This window comes from Amblyraja radiata, chromosome 2 (assembly GCF_010909765.2).
Source record: "Amblyraja radiata isolate CabotCenter1 chromosome 2, sAmbRad1.1.pri, whole genome shotgun sequence".
In the NCBI taxonomy this organism is placed as follows: Eukaryota; Metazoa; Chordata; class Chondrichthyes; order Rajiformes; family Rajidae; genus Amblyraja; species Amblyraja radiata.
In genome coordinates, this window is record NC_045957.1 from 52,999,005 (window position 1) to 53,018,951 (window position 19,947).

General features: G+C 45.5%; 1 protein-coding gene across 2 annotated transcripts in view; it reads right to left on the reverse strand.

Annotated features, from left to right (window-relative positions):
* Nucleotides 1-19,940, reverse strand: part of pex1 (peroxisomal biogenesis factor 1) — a 66,545-nt gene extending 46,605 nt beyond the window's left edge. Inside the window, exons 1-6 of one of the 2 annotated variants that reach the window (XM_033046524.1) lie at nucleotides 19,639-19,939; nucleotides 9,812-9,958; nucleotides 8,934-9,017; nucleotides 8,147-8,261; nucleotides 5,548-6,287; nucleotides 60-179 (exon numbers count right to left, since the gene is read on the reverse strand). In XM_033046524.1, coding sequence (XP_032902415.1) covers nucleotides 60-179; nucleotides 5,548-6,287; nucleotides 8,147-8,261; nucleotides 8,934-9,017; nucleotides 9,812-9,958; nucleotides 19,639-19,773 — 1,341 coding nt within the window. In that variant the 5' untranslated portion in view covers nucleotides 19,774-19,939. Of the gene's footprint in view, nucleotides 1-59; nucleotides 180-5,547; nucleotides 6,288-8,146; nucleotides 8,262-8,933; nucleotides 9,018-9,811; nucleotides 9,959-19,638 lie in introns of both variants that reach the window. The other variant, XM_033046534.1, reaches the window with a different exon arrangement.
* Nucleotides 19,941-19,947: the final 7 nt, after the last annotated feature.

Here is a 19,947-nt window from a genome sequence, read left to right on the forward strand (position 1 = left end):
ATTCCATTTTATGACTCAGATAAGAAATTTAGAAAAAAAAGCCTGATGCCTTCACTCACCAGTCTTTGCAATGGCTGCAACCGAATACTGGTTGGAAGAGATGGATCTAATTGTAATGAAGTTAACCTGACTGCAGCAGATGCTTCCAATTTCAACTTCTTTCTCAATCCATCTGGAACCTAACAGAAAGCTGATATTAGGTAAAATATTGCAGCAAAATGTAGACACAAGGAATTGCAGATACTGGTTTACCAAAAAAAGACAAAATGCTGGAGTAACAGCAGGTCAGGCAACAGCTCTAGAGAACATGGATGTTTCAGGTTCGTACTCTTCTTCAGACTGAGTATGGTGGGGAGAAAGCTGGAAGAAAGGTGGAGGCATGTCTGGTTGAACAAAGTCCAGAGATGAAAAGATAAAAAAGTACGAGATTAGAAGATAAGGATAGGAGAAGCACAAATTGTGAAGCCAGAAGTAATATAAGTGGATGGGGAAAAAAGAGAATTGGGTGCACATCCAGGTAGGGCATATAGAAGAAAGGGGAAGGAGGGGGTAGTTTGTCGGCTAGTTATCTTTAATTTTACAATTTGATGTTCATACTGCTAAGTTGCAAGCTAGGTTGCAAGTGCTGTTCTCCAGTTTGCATGTGGCCTCACTCTGGCAATGGAGGAGGCCCACGACAGAAAAGTCAGTATGGGAATGGGAAGTTTCAGTCTGCCAGACCACACTGGCACCTCCTTTGCCTGTTTGATAACAATATTGTAGAGGGTAAGGGAAGGGAATCCAGTGGCAGAGCTCAACATCTTGATGGGCCGGGAACTCATTGAGGTGTGGATGTAGGGGTGCAAAGGCAAGGACTCTGTTGAGGACCAACTGGTCTGCAGGGGAGAGGTCCACAATGGGATGTATTGGAGTCAGGAGAACGTGTCATCACTGGGAAGTGAGGACTCCTTGGCAGATAAAAATCTAGGAGGAGACTGTGCTGAAACCAGGTGCCAGCTCTCTGACTCCTCCTCATACCTACCCCTTAACCATGACCCCAAAGACGAACACCAGGCCATAATCCCCAGACTGTTTCTGATCTTGTCACCTCTGGCAATCTCCCCTCTATCACTTCCTACTTACCATTCCCCTGCCCCGCATTGCCTGTTTCTATCTCCTTCCCAACGGTGCTCCCATCGGGGCGGCCCAGCTCGAGGGTGGAACGGCGCTCCCGTGAGGGCAGCCCAGCCCGAGGGTGGAACGGCGCTCCCGTGAGGGCAGCCCAGCCCGAGGGAAACGGTGCTCCCGTGAGGGCGGCCCAGCCCGAGGGTAACGGCGCTCCCGTCGGGGTGGCCCAGCTCGAGGGTGGAACGGCGCTCCCGTCGGGGTGGCCCAGCTCGAGGGTGGAACGGCGCTCCCGTGAGGGCAGCCCAGCCCGAGGGAAACGGCGCTCCCGTGAGGGCGGCCCAGCCCGAGGGTAACGGCGCTCCCGTCGGGGTGGCCCAGCTCGAGGGTGGAACGGCGCTCCCGTCGGGGTGGCCCAGCTCGAGGGTGGAACGGCGCTCCCGTCGGGGCTGCCCAGCTCGAGGGTAATGGCGCTCCCGTGGGGGCGGCCTGGCGCGGGGCTGAGACGCTCTCTTGAGGGCGACCCGGCTCGGGGCTGAAACGGTGCTCCGGTGGCTGAGACGGCGTTCTGGCGGCCGCGGGCCAGTGGATGACGTCGTCAACAGCTGCGTCCGCTGGACTGGAGGGCGGCAGCTTCGACCACCCCGCGGGACTGATTTACCATCGCCCGGTGGGGTATCGCCTCAGCGCAGAGGGAGAAGAGGAGGGAAGAGACTGCAGCCCTAAGATTTTTGCCTGCATCACAGTGAGGAGGTGCTTGGTGGACTCACTGTGGTGGATGTTAATTTGTGTTTACTGTCTGTTCTGTTGTCTATTATTGTATTATTGTATGTATGACTGCAGGCACGAAATTTCGTTCAGACTGAAAGGTCTGAATGACAATAAAGGAAATTCAATTCAATTCATTTCAATTCAATTCAACATCCACAAGCAGGACTGCCCCAGCAGACGCATTGTTTGTGCATGAGGCTACTCCCCATAGAACCCGTCTCCAAATACCTCAATTCCAGCTCGTCAAGTAGGGGTGGGAGATTGCAACCTTCACGTCAATCAACCCGCATGCACAATCAAATAAGATCAAATAGAACGTTGTCCTACAACTTTAGGCTGTGCACGCCATACACAAGAAGCTCGTCAAGTACATTCCAACCTACATCCAAAATGCACACGCGCCCTTCAATATCGTTCAATTCCAAGGCCCCCTTTACCTCATCATTACCACGGACATCCAGTCCTTTTACACCTTTAACCCATACCAGGAAAGTCTCAAGGCCCTCTGATGCTTCCTTGAACAGAGACCCAATCATTTTCAGCTAGCATCTCTGGACAATCAGTTTGAAGGAGATCCAATCCAAAACGCAACCCATCTATGTTCTCCAGAGATGCTACCTGACCCACTGAGCTGTCCAGCAATGTGTGTCTTTCTTTGGAAAGCAGTATCTGCTGTTTGTTGTGTCCCCAATCAGTTTCCCTCTACTAATACTCTCCTCTGCCTGGCAGAACATGTCCTTGCCACAAACATCTTTTTTGACTCCTCACATTTTCCCCAAGTTAAACATGTGTCCATGGGCACTCGCATGTGGCCCCAGGTATGACTGCCTTGTTGATTTCGTCGATCAATCCTCGTCTCAGGCGTACACTGGCATCATCCTCCAACTCTTCACTCTTCCTCCGTTACATTAACAACTGCATGCTGCCCGTTGATTTTATTAACTTTACCACTAACTTCCACCCTGCCCTCTAATTCACGGACTATCTCTCACACCACTCCCCTTTCTTGATCTATCTGTTTCATCAAAGGGGTAGACTATTGACTGACACCTACTACAAACCCACCAACTCCGAGTTATCTAGACTACACCTGCTCCCACCCTGCCTCTTGCAAAGATGCTATCCCCTATTCACAAATTTCTCAGTTTCTGCCACATCGGCTCCCAAGAGGAGATATAACATTCTCAGACATCCGAGATGTCCTCTTTCTTTGGTAATTGTGATTTCCCCCCTGCTGTCATAGATGGATTACGCCTCAGCTCTGAGTCCTGTAATTCTGCTCTCGTCTCCTCCCCCCAGATAGGGCAAGGATAGTGGTCCACTGGTCCTTACCTTTCACCCTGCAGCCTCGGCATCTAACACATCATTCCCACAACCAGTCACATCTTCACATTCTCACCTGTGTCCACGTTCCGCAAAGACCACTCCCTCCGCAACTCCTACGTTTGCTCATCCCTTCCCATCCAATTCATCGGGGGGGATGATTTGGATGGGAAGGGATGAGCAAACGTAGGAGTTTGCCCCCCCCCCCCCCAAGATACCTTCGCCTGCAACCCTAGGACATGTACCACCTGTACCTCCTCCTTCACATCCATTCAGGAACCCCAGCTGTTCTTCCAGGTGAGTCAGAGGTTCACCGAACACTTGCGCTCTCACCACCAAAGACTTCTGGATCTAGTTGCTGACCATTACAACACCCCTTCCCATTCCCTTACAGATCTGGGCCTCCTCCATTGGCAGAATGAGGTCACACACAAATTGGAGGAACAGTTCCTTATATTTCACTTGGATAGCTTACAAATTAATGGTTTGAATATTGAACTCTCTATTTTTTGGCAAACAACCCACAACATCCCCACCCTCCTCTATGCTCAACCTGGATAGTCATACATTTCTCACTTCCCTTTTCGCTCCCCCCCCCCCCCCCCCCCCCCCCCCCCACCACCACCGCCACCTTCCACCTATATTCCTTCCTCTGGCTTCATAATTCACACCACTTCTAGTCTCTTACTCCGTCTTCATCTCTGGCCTTTGTCAAACCATTTCCCAGTCAAAAACCTCGCTCACCTGTATCACTAGCCAGTTTTGTCCTGCTCCCACTTCTTTCCCAGCTCTCTTGCTCTGCTCCCCCCCCCCCCCTCCACCCATAATCAGTCGGAAGGGTCTTGACCTGAAAGGTTACGTATCCATATTCTCCAGAGAAGCTCCCTGACCTCCTGAGTTACTCCAGCACTTTGTATCTTTTAAAAATATTGTACCATTTCATTATGGCTGTTTTTACTTTCTTTACATTATGTCTAATATATGCATTTCAAAGGCCAATAACATTAATGATAGTTCCACCCATCCCCTTCCATTTCCTAGCTTAGAATTTCTTGCGGGTTTTTTAGAGGGTGAATTCTTATACTTTCAAAATCATTTTTGGAATATACCTAGAATTCCAAATATTCTGAACCAAAACAATTCTTAGAATATTTCACAATAGAATTTAATCTCTACAGTACATTTATATTTCGAATGTATTGTCTTTCAGCTGACTGGTTAGCATGCAACAAAAGCTTTTCACTGTTCCTTGGTACACGTGACAATAAACTAAACTGAATTGATCATTTTAAATTGTTACATTTAGCATTAGACAATTGATTTAAATTGCAGCTGTGATTGATACTTAAACGGACTAATTTTGGGTTTTTGCCAAGTCAGATCAAGATAAACACCGTCTTGGGATGACGGTGAGGAAAAAGAAACAACATGAAAGTATTTGATACTTCAGTGTGTCAAAAATTCTCAAATGTCTCAACTAATTATCTTTGAAATGCAGTTACATTGCAGCACAATTCAGTACAAACCAGAAACAAACCGCACTAATGGGGGTCGACTAATGCCCACTTAAAACTCCCCTTCCTCTTAGCAGCTTTTTCATCAATTGAACAAGTGAGTGTTAATACAGGACTTTGTTTAACAAGGTGCTCCAATTATTTTACTGGAGTACCAGTCTAAATAATGAAATCAACCACAGGGATGTGATGTCAAGAAGAAAGTGTAGCCACACGAGTAAAACTAATATAAATTTGCTCCAGGTTCTACCTTCCGCAGTCTAGATGTCTCAAACCTTACACATAAGACTGCAGCATTGATGAAATCTCTGGATTAGACTACCCTGTCCTGTCCTTTTGTAAATAAGTCTGGACAAAAAAAAAAAATCCAACAAGAACAAGTTACTAAAAATTAAACAACCAATAATTTACTCACCAAATAGTGGAAAAAAAACAGTTGAAATGAATGTCATGTTAGTCATGTTTTTACAATATTAAAACAGGGAAATCTTAATATGGAGTAGAATTATTTGACACCCACAGTAAAAGTTTAGTTATCTGGCACCTCTCTAACTGGCACATTCTAATAAATAACACTTCAGAGGGAGCAGTTGGGATGACAGAATTAAGGACTTAAGTATGGTTTGTGCCTGATTATGCAACTTTTACTGTTCAGTACTTTGCTATGACCTAGCATTTTGTAAATAGTCTACTTACACATGGAAAATTCAGGGACAAATGGATGCACACGTTATAACAAAACTTGTTAGTTCTCTCCAGAGATGCTGCCTGTCCTGCTGAGTTACTCCAGCTTTTTGTGTCTATCTTAACAAAACTTGCAATTTGTAATACTAACCCAAACTTTTCCACTGTGAAAATCTGCAGATTTAAATATTAAATGTTCATATCCATGAGTAATTATTTTAACAATGCAGGATTTGTTTTCTTCTGCTTTGGCAATTCCGTTTGTTGTGTCATTTCCATCAGAAGTTGCATTTTTCTTTCTTTGTAGATCTTGCTTAGATTGTTCTATGCATTGTCTATGTGACAAAACTTTTATTAGTTTTCCATAAATAATTTGTGTGTCACTGCTGTTTAGAGTAAGCAAACCTTGATGACAAGGAAAGATATGAACTGTATCAGATTGCATTTGGTTCCATGGCATTGAGTCTAAATTGTAAGGAAATCTTTTACATAGTCTGAATATTGAGTCCATTTCAATGGACTTGGAGAAGGTACTCAAAAAATTATCAATGTCCATTGCTTTGGATGGCTGCTGTTCTAGGAGTTCCAAATTTGTTGCGAATATATTTTTTATCAAATGCCATATATCCGATATGATGCTTTTCTGGGAAATGTCTTGAGGTTTCATTGCAAGTTGTTCATTCATTCCTTGTTGATCATACAATCTCTTGGAAGAATACTCACTTGGCTTCTCTAATTTTTCACGCTGCATTTTGTTACTGTTCAAGTTGAACTCTTCATTAAAAATGTCTTTTTCAACAGAATTTTTACCAACGTGTCGCAGTTTGGGTGAGACAATGAGTTCAGTGTAGCGTTCCAACCTTCCATATGCAGCAGAGGGCATTAGAGAGCCTAGACCATAAAAAGAGAATGTGGAAGAATTGCACATATATTGTTTTTTAATGATGTGAGGATACCCCAAAGTACTTTACAATCAATGACGTACTACTGTAAAAGCACTGCACTGCAGTTCCATAAATAATGCTGACTAATTTCTTAAATCAAGCGAAAAATGGGGTAAGTTCTAATATCCATTTGTGTACATCATTCAAGGACAGAACAGTTGGAGCCAGCCTTCCATTTGACTAGGATCTTTGGCAGGCTGCTTGTTCAATATCACCAAGCATTTTGTTTGTTGTCCCAGTCAAAAAAAATGTAATGCTTTTCTTTCAATAGCAAGACTATCCGAGCTTCCTTTTAACAACTGAAAAGCTATATTAATATATGCTTGGTACAATTATTCCTTTCTTTCCAATGCAGTGTTTACTCATGTGTTGACAAATAACAATGACGTAATTGAAATCAAGAACTCAAAATCAAACCTGGGAACCCAAGGTGCAGACCCAGGTTTGATTATTCCTTGACATATTTCTGAATCTCAAAAGCATCCAGTGCTCTTCTATGCCATCTCTGCCACATTCCTAATTTTTTTTTCTGGTCTTTTTGTTTCTTGTAAGGCCACCCTTTATTGCCTCTGAAAAAATGGTGCTGAGTCACCGTCTTTAACTTTACATAGAAACATAGAAATTAGGTGCAGGAGTAGGCCATTCGGCCCTTCGAGCCTGCACCGCCATTCAATATGATCATGGCTGATCATCCAACTCAGTATCCCGTACCTGCCTTCTCTCCATACCCTCTGATCCCCTTAGCCACAAGGGCCACATCTAACTCCCTCTTAAATATAGCCAATGAACTGGCCTCGACTACCCTCTGTGGCAGAGAGTTCCAGAGATTCACCACTCTCTGTGTGAAAAAAAGTTCGTCTCATCTCGGTTTACAATCAACTTCTGCCTCACAATCCCAGAGGCCCAAGTTCAATGCTTTTCGCAGGTGTCATCTGTGTGGAGCTTGAACCTTATGATCACAAGGATTACCTTCAGGAGCTCTGGTGTCCTTGCATTGGTTATATGGTTATATCCCAAAAGTGTGCTCAGTAAATATTGGTGCAAATGTGACAATAGAATCCAGGGGAGCCGATGGGACTATGTGGGAAATAAAATGTGGTTGACGTGGAATTAATTAAAATATGTGGTGAATGGTCAGTATGGAGTCACTGGCGAAGGGGCCTATTTCCATGCCAAGTGCTTTTCTGACACCACAGAGATAGGGAATGTAATGATTTAGACCTTTAACTGTGCTAGAAGCCAGCATGATCTATTTCCAAATTAAGGTAGTGCAAGTATTACAGGAGAAACTGTAGGTGACGTGTTTCCCATGTATTTGCTCCTCTTGTTCTTTTTGGTGGCAGGAATTGTGTGTCTGGAGGTTAGCCGGTTACAGCATTTTGTGGATGGTGCACATAACAGCCACAGCTGGTGATCAAGTGAACTTATGAAAGGATGGGGTGCAAAAAATTAAATGAGCCGGCTACCTTATCCGGATGGTGTCAACATTTTTGAGTGTTATCGGAGATGTTTGGTTATTGGGGAATATTCCATCATTTTGTTAATCTCTTATGTGTTAGGTAGTGGAAAGGTTTTTGCAATTGGTTAAAATGCAAGTCACTAACCTCTGCTCAAACATTAGGCACCATTCCATTTTTAAATCACTCACAAAATTGTGTTATGCAGAAATATCTACTAAGATCTCAGAAATCTGGAACTTGCCACAAGACATGTCATGCTAGATTGATTTTCCTTTATAATCCAATCAAATTTTCAGCATGAATATAAATGAGCAAAAACATTATTGACTGACTTCAACTAACTTACCAACTTCAATATATATGACAGTATGTTTCTCTATCCACAATGGAAATACTCCTCCTGGAAAGACTATCCTGATCTGATCCATAATGTGCCTTTCAAGTGATGTACTATGGAGCTCCTGAAAAATAAAGTAAATTCCATATTTTGGGGTATTTTTTATATTTAGCTATAACCTTAAAATAAAAAAATTATATATTCAATTTTGAAGAAAATTTATATGAATAATAGTTCAAAGATTTTCACAAAAAAAAAGACAAATAACCTTAAATTAGTTGAAGATACAATGGACTGCAGATGCTGGAATCTTGAGCAAAACTCAAGCAGGTCAGGCAGCATCTGTGGAGGGAATGGTTAGACTCTGTTTTGGGTCAGGACCCTTCTTCAGACTGTACGAAGGGTCCCAATCTGAAACATCACATATCCATTCCCTCCATGGATGCTCGCTGACCCACAGAGCTAGTTCAGCACTTAGTGTTTAGCTTTATGTTAGTAGTTGTTAAAATTACAGATTCTAAGAACATTAAACACCTGCAACTGATGCAATGTTGGTATTGGAATTTTCCAAAGGTATAACGCTGGACTTGTGGAATTTCACACTATCAGCACCTCAACAATGAGAAGAACACAGCACTGTAACTACGCATGTAATTTCCCATTGGTGGCCAGTTGTGTTTGAATACAGAGTTAGTTCATGATTATGGACCAAACTGTAGAATGTAAGAAAGATATTTATATCTTTACAACAGATGATTATCTTTTGTAAGCAACCGTTAAGAAAATAATACGTTACCAATATGTCCCAGTCATCAGGAGACAGAGGTTCCACAACTGCCTTTTGACAGGAAGAGACTTGTGCACAAGGCCTGAGAAATACCTGGAAAACAGAAAGCAAATGTAAAGTAATTGCTCTGTCACCAAAGTAAAAGCATGTGACCGCAATCAATGGTGCAATGTTGGGGAAGTAGGAAGTGTGAGGGGGGCAAAATAATTTAATAAAGGGGAAACAAGACAGCAACCATGGGATTACATACACGCATGGGTACAGCAAAGTAAGTGTGACAGAAGAGACATTATTACAAATGGGCACCACAAAATAGCTGAGAAATGTGAATTATGTCAGTGATGTCTCAAGCAGCTGATCAGACTGATTAGTTTGTGCACATTAATCTGTTACAATGTATCCCAGATCTAAATGGAAGGTCATGAAAAAAGTGCCAAAGAAGATTGGTAGTGAAGAAAATTAGCTTAGAATAATTTCTATACTTAATTATGTTGAAAGGTTATGCTAATTTGATCACAAATGTAATATGTTACTATGCGAAGGAGTCAAGTTAGACCAAGTTAGCACTTAGACCAAGACACAGTCAAGCATTCAAGCTGGTGGTGTCTAGGATTTGAAGTTCAGAAAGCAATCCAAGATATTGTAGAGAGAGCACAAAATGTGGAATCAAGATAATTGTAAAAATAGTCAATGCCTTGAAACAATGCCAGAGGATGCAGATGTTGGGGGAATTAAGTGAGAAAATGCATTAAAATAAAAAGAGCTGAATCAAAAGATAAGAGAAACTGTTGCATGTAAAACATTGACAGTCGGAACAAATGCCAATCAGACCTTCCTTTAATGATTCTTAAAGAAGTTTTGAAGCTTATAAAAAATGATTTATAGACCTGTTCTCCATCTTTGACTCCAAGTTTTTGTCCAAAATGTCTACTGATCTCTGCAATGTTTCCTTCTTCAAGTCCTGTAGATCTGCGTGCCACCCAGCTTAGGAATGCTGTCTGTTTAAGATCCCAGGATAATTCAATTGCTTGGCACTAAATATTGTAGACAGAGCAACAATAAAAATAAGCTCCCCGTGGATTAAAAAATATATAAAAGTGGTTAACAGACTAATCGCAACAAAGATCTATGGATATGAAACAATAGAATTTCACCAGCTGTGCCTGAGAATACGGTATAAAAATGAAATGAGATCTCCAAAGTAAACAAATAGTCTGTGTTTCATGTTCATTATTTGAAGCACAATATAGGGGGTTTGCACGTAAGGTCATCAGGTCAAAGGGCATGACGCACGGAGTAGCTCAATCCTTCTGGAGTACAACGCAGCTTCCGGCATACACTAGTAACACACGATACACGTACGTTCTTGCCTGCTAGAAACCACCAAAATGGTCCATTTTTGCACCGTAAAATATTGTGGAAATAGGGGTAACTGTGACAGAAAACAGCCAAAATTACTGCTGCTCACTGACTTGCGAAAGAGCAGTGTGCCGGCGGATTGAGGGCAAGTCCCGGCCCACGACTGCCCGGGGCTGGAGTCACCCTCCAGTCTGAACCCGAGCGCCAAGGTGCAAGCGGCCGAAGGAGCGGATCCCTCGGGACAGCCCCCACTCTCCTCCCCCCCCCCCCCCCCCCGGGGCCAGCGATGTCCGGCCACAGCTGCCCCGTCTCCCCCTGTGCTACCGCACTGTGGGTCGGCAGTGCCCACACACACGGGGCCGGGTGGGGCGGGGCCGCGGCTCAGGACATACGGGGCCATAAACCCGGCAACGTCCCCGTCAGCTGCAGCAGAGTTGAGGACAGTCTGGTCCCTCTGCCCACCTGGTCACCAGGTGCACCAGCACCGGACCCCAACCCCCACACAAGGGTTATTCACCCCCCCCCCCGACCCCAGGACCTCCACCACCACACGGGGTGTTTTCCCCCCCCCCCCCCCCAGCCCCGACCCACACACGGGGTGATTCACCCCCCGACCCCGACCTCCACATGGGGTGACTCCCCCCCCGGGCGTTTCAGCTGCTAAACACCGGCCGTGGGAATACACGGCCCGGGATCCGCCAGTGTGGAACCAGTCAGCGTGGAGTCCGGATGCTGGGACAAAAGATGGGTCCACTGTACTGGCAGCCATAGACTATTCGTAAGTGCTTACCTGACATTTATACTCCAGAAGGCGTTGCGTGGCAACAGTACAGGTCACGGGTCGTGACCTCGACTGCCATGCAACCTCCCAATAGAACTATTTGTGACAATAGAAGGGATTTCCACTGACTGGAAGAATTTGGAGTTCAAATAAAACTTCCAGATATTAATTTCAACTCTCTCTCAGGATATTTTTCCACAAACCATTTAGCATCTCATCGGGAATTTTGAAAGCATAGCTACCGACGTAAATAATTTGGATACGTGACATCTTGGGTCCCGACCCAACCCGTCACCTATTTGTGGGAAGAAAGGTCCAGATCCAAAATAACAAAGAACAGATCCCTGTTCTCCATCGATGCTGCCTTGCCCGCTGAGATACTCCCACACTTCCTGTCCCTTTTTTGTAAACCAGCAGTTGCAGTTCCTTGTTTCTAGGTGTAAATAATTTGTTTCACCTACGAGCTAGGGAACCTCCCAAGTTTAAAAACATTAAAAATTTCCAAACTTATTCAAATTGGGAAATATTTAAGTGAACATTTAAATATAAATTAAAGTTCCCTCCCACATTCCCAAGACGTGGTTAATTGGCTTCTGTAAATTGCCCCTTGTGTGCAAGGAAAGTGGAATAATATTGTGCTGGTGTGAAAGGGTCGGCGTGGTCTCGGTGGGGTGAAGGGCCAAAATACTTAAATCCAACTAAAACATTTTAAAATTTGTAATATCGAGGCATATTCTTGGAAAACAGCATGAATAGCAGAGCTATCGGCAACTTCAGGAGCAATCTAAAAGTTGTCCGAGTTACACAAGAAAATGGCCATAGTTTTGCAGGTAACTAGGCTATCTCTCGCTGAAATTCAGCCTTTCAGATTTCAGACTTTATTTCTCGAGTCATTACTGAAAATGTTCAAAAATCTGAAAAAACGTTGCATTTGAAAATCACTGTCTTTCGCTGATGACGTCACAATGGGTCTGCTCCATACGCGTCGTCACCGCCCCCGATCACTCCTCCCCCCCCCCCCCCCCCCCCGGTTATTCAAAAGAGTCGGCTGGCTCGCTCAGCCTCTGTCTCTGCCCCTCTCTCTCTCTCTGTCCCCATCTCTCTACCTCCCCTCCCTCTCCAGACACGCCTGCGGGTTGGGGGCTATGCGTGAGAATTAAAATAATATCAAGGGAGGGGGGGTGGTGTGAGTGTGAGTGTGTGTGTGTGTGTCTTCAGATTTTATTCGCCAAGTATGTTTTGCAACATACGAGGAATTTCACTAGCCAGGTCAGTCATACAATTAAAAGCAACAGATTCAAAAACATATTTAACATGAACATCCACCACAGTGACTCCTACACATTTCTCACTGTGATGGAAGGCGAAATAAAGTTCAAGTCTCTTCCTTTGTTCTTCCTTGGTCGGGGGCCTCGAGCCCTCCGTTGATGGGACGGTCTTAATTCCCGTTGCCAGCGGCGTTCGGGCCCTCCGCATCGAAGCGTTCAGCTCCTGCATCGGGGGGTTGTCAGCTCCCCCCCGCCGGGCGATCGAACCTCGCGTCGAGGCTGGACGAACCTTCTGCGGCGTTGGAGCTCCCGACTTGCCTCTCCCGAGACTTCGAGCCTTTGTTGGTAAGTCCACGGTGGTCTCGATCCCAGGCAAGGGATCCACTCCGATGGTAAGTCCGCGCCCCACGGTGGGGCTCACGACAGTCCGAGGCAGCTCCCAGCTCCAGCGTTGGTAGGCCGCAGAGCCCGGAGAATGTGATCCGAAAAATGATCACATCTCCGGGAAGGTAAGGACTTGAAAAAAGGTTTCCCCCGATCCCCTCCCCCCTCTCCCTGCCCCCCGCAACAAACTGAAGAACATAAAAACAAACTTTAAACATACGCTAAAAATAACAAAAAGTTGAAAAAACGAACAGACTGCAGGCAGGGCTGGCCAGCTCCCCGGCGCCCGTGGTGGTCAGGATAATATCAGGTGGTCAATATCAGGATAAAACAAGTAATTGTCAGGTGGTCAATATCAGGATAAAACAAAAGGTATGTTGTTTATGTAACATATTATCTTGCTTTTTGGTGTGGCTTCATTTTAATCTTATGATGTGAAAATGTTATTTAGGCCCCCATACGAATCAGCCGTGTCTTGCCTGCCGATATGGGCTTAAAATTCTTGGCAACGGCAACATTCCAATCGATCAGTTTCCAGAAACATCCACTCTCAAGATAATCAAATTAATTATTTTTTTGCACAATCATGTCATAAGAACATCTAAATCATCTATATTTTGTGTTATTGTCTATGCATGATCAATATTTTCATACTAAATATCCACAGTACAGTTTTAGTCAGATGTATTGTGCAATAAATAATGATTTCGATTATCTTGAGAGTGGATGTTGCTGGATTAATTTATGGGAATTAAACATTAAATTTCTTCCATTTGGCATTTAAGTTCATGACAAAGTGAGATTTAAAAATCATGTTATATTGTGAATTCTTGTGTGAATAGGATCAGTTTGTTATTTGTTATTTGGATACAGGCTATTTAAAAATGTTAGCCTTTTCTTAAGAAATGGATAGATGTTTAGATCTAATAATTGAATTTAGATGAATTTATTGATTTGATGAAACTGATGAATATGAATTTTTTGTTGCGTTTAACTGTCATTTCTATCTTTTTTTCTAAAACTGCAAATAATAGCTTTTTTCTGTTAATGCTGTTCAGTGTTTTTTTTCTTTACATTTCAAACAGATGTCTCCGAAGAAGAAATGCAAAACTGTCAATCCAAAAGCCCAGCCAGGCATAGCTAGAGTTCACCTTGAAGTGAATTTCTCTGTCATGCCCGAGTCTAAGAGGGATCTTAAAAATGGACACATCTTGTACTTGTATACCTCATTTGGAAAAAGTCTGTCTGAAACTGAGAAATCGCTGGGTTCACATTTCTCTTTGATGGATGCAGAAGGCTATTCATTTGCTGCTGTTAACTCAAGGGTGAGGACTCTCGTTAACCGGACTTCGCTTAAGTTTAAAAAACTCAGCAATCCCAAGGAACTTGGAGTATTTATGAAAATTTGTGATGAAACTTTTAAACTTCCAGAAGGCCGTCAACACATTTCTTTAGATGACATTCCACCGCCTGGTGCTCAAGATTCTGAATCCTTGACATCAGCCGAAAGCCAAGAGCCCATATTTCAAGACACTGAGGACATGGGCGATGACAGTCATAGTCTGCATCCTCCACTGAATCTAGCAACGCCAACGACAGCTATTGCCTCTCCTGAACTAATTCCATCGACATCTAGTGTTTCAACAAGATGTAGCAGAGAATTTCTAAGTCTTTCACCAAGGAAACAGAAAACGAAGAAGACTAAACTTTCTGTCCACATCCAAGGTCGCTCTTGCACTAAAGTATCGCACAAAGATCAGTGAACTTAGGACACAGTTGAAAACTCCCAAACGTGTAGTTAATCAAGCCTTAAAGAGAAAACAAAACCAAATAGATTTAAAAGACAGAAAGATTCAGGAACTCAAAACCAAATTACGTGGGAATACTTTTGTAAGAGAGCTTGCTGAAACCAAGGCAGAGTTTTTGAGACTTAAAAAAGCATATCGACAATTGCTCAAATTTCGTGGCAGTAAGAAAAAGAGTTTCAATTCACCAGTACAGAAAAGTTTATGAAAAACTAAAGGACAGGGAAGAGGATGTGAGACACCTCAAATTTGACAATCTTGTCCTCAAAGAAACAATCGAAAATCTGGAGGCTGCCAGTATTGTCAAGTCAAAGGTGGACCAGAAGACTTAAGGGCCTGTCCCACTTGGCCGTCATTTGCGCGTCACGCAGATGGAGCGCGAAGATTTTGTACATCACAAAATCCTGTGACGCCGCGCGCGGCCCTCGTCACTGCCTATGTCATCACGCACCTTGCTCGCGTAATAGAAACATAGAAAATAGGTGCAGGAGTAGGCCATTCGGCCCTTCGAGCCTGCACCGCCAATCAATATGATCATGGCGATCATACAACTCAGTATCCTGTACCTGCCTTCTCTCCATACCCCCTGATCCCTTTAGCCACAAGGGCCACATCTAACTCCCTCTTAAATATAGCCAATGAACTGGCCTCAACTACCTTCTGTGGCAGAGAATTCCAGAGATTCACCACTCTCTGTGTGAAAAGTGTTTTCCTCATCTCAGTCCTAAAAGATTTCCCCCTTATCCTTAAACTGTGACCCCTTGTTCTGGACTTCCCCAACATCGGGAACAATCTTCCTGCATCAAGCCTGTCCAACCCCTTAAGAATTTTGTAAGTTTTAATAAGATCCCCCCCTCAATCTTCTAAATTCTAGCGAGTACAAGCCAAGTCTATCCAGTCTTTCTTCATATGAAAGTCCTGACATCCCAGGACACACACCATGCGCGCATCACATGCGTGTCACAATGCGCGCGTCGTGCGTCGTGACGCGTAAATGATGTCACGTAAATTACGCGCAAATGACGGCCAAGTGGGACAGGCCCTTTGCTCCTCAAGAACAAGGATGCATGTGTTTGACTGTATTGTAAACAGAACTCCCATAGCAAACATTCCACTCCTGATAAACCAGTTCTACAAGCGGAGTGGACTTAATCTGCAGGGCTTTTTTTCTCTGTCAGCCGGGCAACCTAGGCAGCTTTTTAGGTTGCCAAATGACAGTTTAGGTGGTCATTTAAGAAGGCTTGCATGACACGTGCGATAATGTGCTCGGTCGAAGTGCGTAGTTACCAGTCGGAATTATGCTCAATGAAGCATTCACATATTATTTCTGCTTCAAATAAAGTCACAAACTAAACATATTCACCAATCAAGACATGATATATACCACAATGACATGCAGCATAATTATAATACAGTATCTCAACTCTTTTTACACATTGCAATGAATGCAATTTCTATTATTTCTTTCCACTTCAAAACAAAAATGTGGTTGGATTATTCAGTGTATGATCAACCTGTGTCAATAAATCCTGGACGATGGTAACATATATGCTTAACCATGCACACTACAGATTGATGCAAGCATGTTTACTGTGAAGGACCGAAAATTTTCATGACATGGCCATAGCATGGGTCGTTATTGCTATTGGTACATAAACACTCACTTCCCACATAATTCATCCACAACAAAATATACAGGTTGCAAGGAAATGTCTAAAGGCATTTTATGATAATAGCTGTTAAAACCGACTAGACTCATCTGACAGGTTAAACAGTACACTAACTGACAAGAGATGGCCAAAGGACATAACTGTAGCAAATGTTCTTTTGGCAACATGTTTAAAGGTGTCAAAACGCCACATTACCAGACATTCAGATTAGATGTACGTGTTGTGAACAGCAATGAAGATACCCAGTTTCTACGCACCAGATTTTAAAAAATGTATTGATAAACGCTGTTTCCACCATTCCCACTTCAGAATTAACGTTAAAATTTCAACTGAATTTTTATGGGAGTTTTGTTTACAATACAGTCAAACTGGTTAATCAGTGCGGGATGGATAGATAGGGGGGGGGGGGAAGAGGGGGGAGTTTTGAGAAGGCAATTGGTGCAGGATGGATGGATTGATTGAGGCTGGGGAATTTGTGCGTGTTGGTTGGAGTAGGTAAAATTGTGAGGGGAGAGCGCGGGGGATGTCAGTGGGGATTGAATGGGGGGGGGGGGATCAGTACGGGATGGAAAAGGGGGATCAGTACAGGATGGATGGGGGGGTCAGTACAGGATGGGTGGGGGCGGGGGGTTCAGGACAGGATGAAAGGGGAGGGATTCACTGCAGGATGGATGGGAGGATCATTGCAGGATGGATGGGGGGGGGGACACTACAGGATGGATGGGGGCGATCACTACAGGATGAATAGGGGGGAGCAGTGCAGGATGGAAGGGTAGGTGGGTCAAAATATTGTAAAATTCCTAACTCTTGTAACCCACAATTATATTAGCCTTTAATTAAGCAAAACAGTTTTTAATTATCCTCACATCTTTTGCCCCAAAAGTTAAATGTGCATTTGCTCCCCAAAAAGGTTTTGTTCGATTTGCCTTATTTACCAGCAAATTTTTTAATTAAATCACCTTGCAATGCAAGTGTCATGAGAGGTTTTGCAACCGTCTGAAAGATGAGAATGATTGGGGGTGAGGGGAGGCACCTTCAACAATGAAGCCACGACCTAGTGGTCATATATAGGATTAAGAATGAACTGCAGATGCTGGAAAATCAAAGGTACACAAAAATGCTGGAGCAACTCAGCGGGTGCAGCAGCATCTATGGAGCAAAGGAGATAGGCAACGTTTCGGGCCAAAACGCTTCTTCAGACTGATAGGGGGTGGGGGGAGGTGGGGAGAAGAAAGGAAAAAGAAGGAGAAGCCCGAGGGCTGAGGTACGAAGGGGAGGAGACAGCAAGGGTTAACAGAATTGTGAGAAATCAATGTTCATGCCAGCAGGATGCAGACTCCCCAAGCGGAATATGAGGTGCTGTTCCTCCAATTTCCGGTGTTGCTTACTCTGGCCGTGAAGGAGGTCCAGGACAGAGAGGTCGGATACGGAATGGGAGGGGGAGTTAAAGTGCTGAGCCACCGGGAGGTCAGGTTGGTTAGTGCGGACCGAGCGGAGGTGTTCGGCGAAACGATCGCCAAGCCTACGCTTGGTCTCACCGATATAGATCAGCTGACATCTAGAGCAGCGGATGCAATAGATGAGGTTGGAGGAGGTGCAGGTGAACCTCTGTCGCACCTGGAACGACTGCTTGGGTCCTTGAATGGAGTCGAGGGGGGAGGTAAAGCGACAGGTGTAGCATCTCTTGCGGTTACACGGGAAAGTGCCCGGGGAAGGGGTGGAGCGGGAGGGAAGGGAAGAATTGACAAGGGAGTTACAGAGGGAGCGGTCTTTGCGAAGGCAGACGGGGGGGGGGGAGAAGGGAAGATGTGGCGAGTGGTGGGGTCACGTTGGAGGTGGCGAAACTGACGGAGGACTATTTGTTGTATGTGCCGGCTAGTAGGGTGAAAGGTGAGGACCAGGGGGACTCTGCCCTTGTTGCGAGTGGGGGGGATGGGGAGAGAGCAGTGTTACGGGGTATGGAGGAGACCCTGGTGCGAGCCTCATCTATAGTGGGGGAGGAGAACTCCCGTTCCCTGAAGAAAGAGGCCAATTGCGATGCCCTGGTGTGGAACACCTCATCCTGGGAGCAGATGCGGCGTAGACGGAGGAATTGGGAATGGAGTCCTTACAGTACGCAGGGTGGGAGGAATATTGGTCAAGATAGCCGTGGGAGTCAGTGGGTTTATAGTGGATGTCGGTCAGAAGTCTATCACCTTCGATGGAGATAGTGAGGTGATAGACTTCTGACCGGCATCCACTATAAACCCACTGACTCCCACGGCTATCTTGATTACTCTTCCTCCCACCCTGCTTCCTGTAAGGACTCCATCCCCTATTCCCAATTCCTCCGTCTACCCCGCATCTGCTCCCAGTTCCACACCAGGGCATCGCAAATGTCCTCATTCAGGGAACAGGGAACAGGGGTTCCCCCCCCCCCCACTATAGATGAGGCTCGCACCAGGGTCTCCTCCATACCCCGTAACACTGCTCTCTCTCCCCATCCCCCCCACACGCAACAAGGGCAGAGTCCCCCTGGTCCTCACCTTTCACCCCACTAGCCGGCACATACAACAAATAGTCCTCCGTCAGTTTCGCCACCTCCAACGTGACCCCACCACTCGCCACATCTTCCCATCTCCCCCCGTCTGCCTTCCGCAAAGACTGCTCCCTCCGCAACTCCCTGGTCAATTCTTCCCTTCCCTCCCGCTCCACTCCTTCCCCGGGCACTTTCCCTTGCAACCGCAAGAGATGCTACACCTGTCACTTTACCTCCCCCCTCGACTCCATTCAAGGACCCAAGCAGTCGTTCCAGGTGCGACACCTGCACCTCCTCCAACCTCATCTATTGCATCCGCTGCTCTAGATGTCAGTTGATCTATATCGGTGAGACCAAGCGTAGGCTTGGCGATCGTTTCGCCGAACACCTCCGCACTAACCAAGCTGACCTCCCGGTGTCTCAGCACTTCAACTCCCCCTCCCATTCCGTATCCGACCTCTCTGTCCTGGGCCTCCTTCACGGCAAGAGTGAGCAACACCGGAAATTGGAGGAACAGCACCTCATATTCCGCTTGGGGAGTCTGCATCCTGGGGGCATGAACATTGAATTCTCACAATTCTGTTAACCCTTGCTGTCTCCTCCCCTTCCTACCTCAGCCCTCGGGCTCCTCCTCCTCCTTTTTCCTTTCTTCTCCCCGCCTCCCTCCTATCAATCTGAAGAAGGGTTTCGGCCCGAAACGTTGCCTGTCTCCTTCGCTCCATAGATGCTGCTGCACCCGCTGAGTTTCTCCAGCATTTTTGTGTGCGGTCATTTATAGGAAGTGGCTTGAAATCTTTAAACTGCAGCTCAAATTGAGGGATGTAACTAACCGAGCGTCTGCAACCTTAGTGATGGATACCACCCCCTTCCCCGGTCCACCGCCTTACTACTGGAGGCCGACAACAGAGCGAGCTATGTATTGCCCTCACCTCCTCCTGCTGCTGCTGTTGTTGTTGCAGCAGCTGCAGCTGCGACACGGGCTGGGGAGGCAGGTGCAGGAAGCAGTCCTTGGCGTTGCTGAGTCGGAGCTGCACGCACACGGTCCCGAGACCGGCGCGCGGCATCGTCTGGCTCGGCGGAGCTGCCACCCCCTCGCGCCTCCGCTCAAAGCCAGCGGCCACCTCCGTCCGTTAGGCGCAGAACACTGCGTTTACAATTTTAAAATGCATTCCAAACAGGCAGCACGCGGGGGCTTCAATGGATCGGGCTCCGGGTCCTTCCCCCCCCCCCACCCCCCA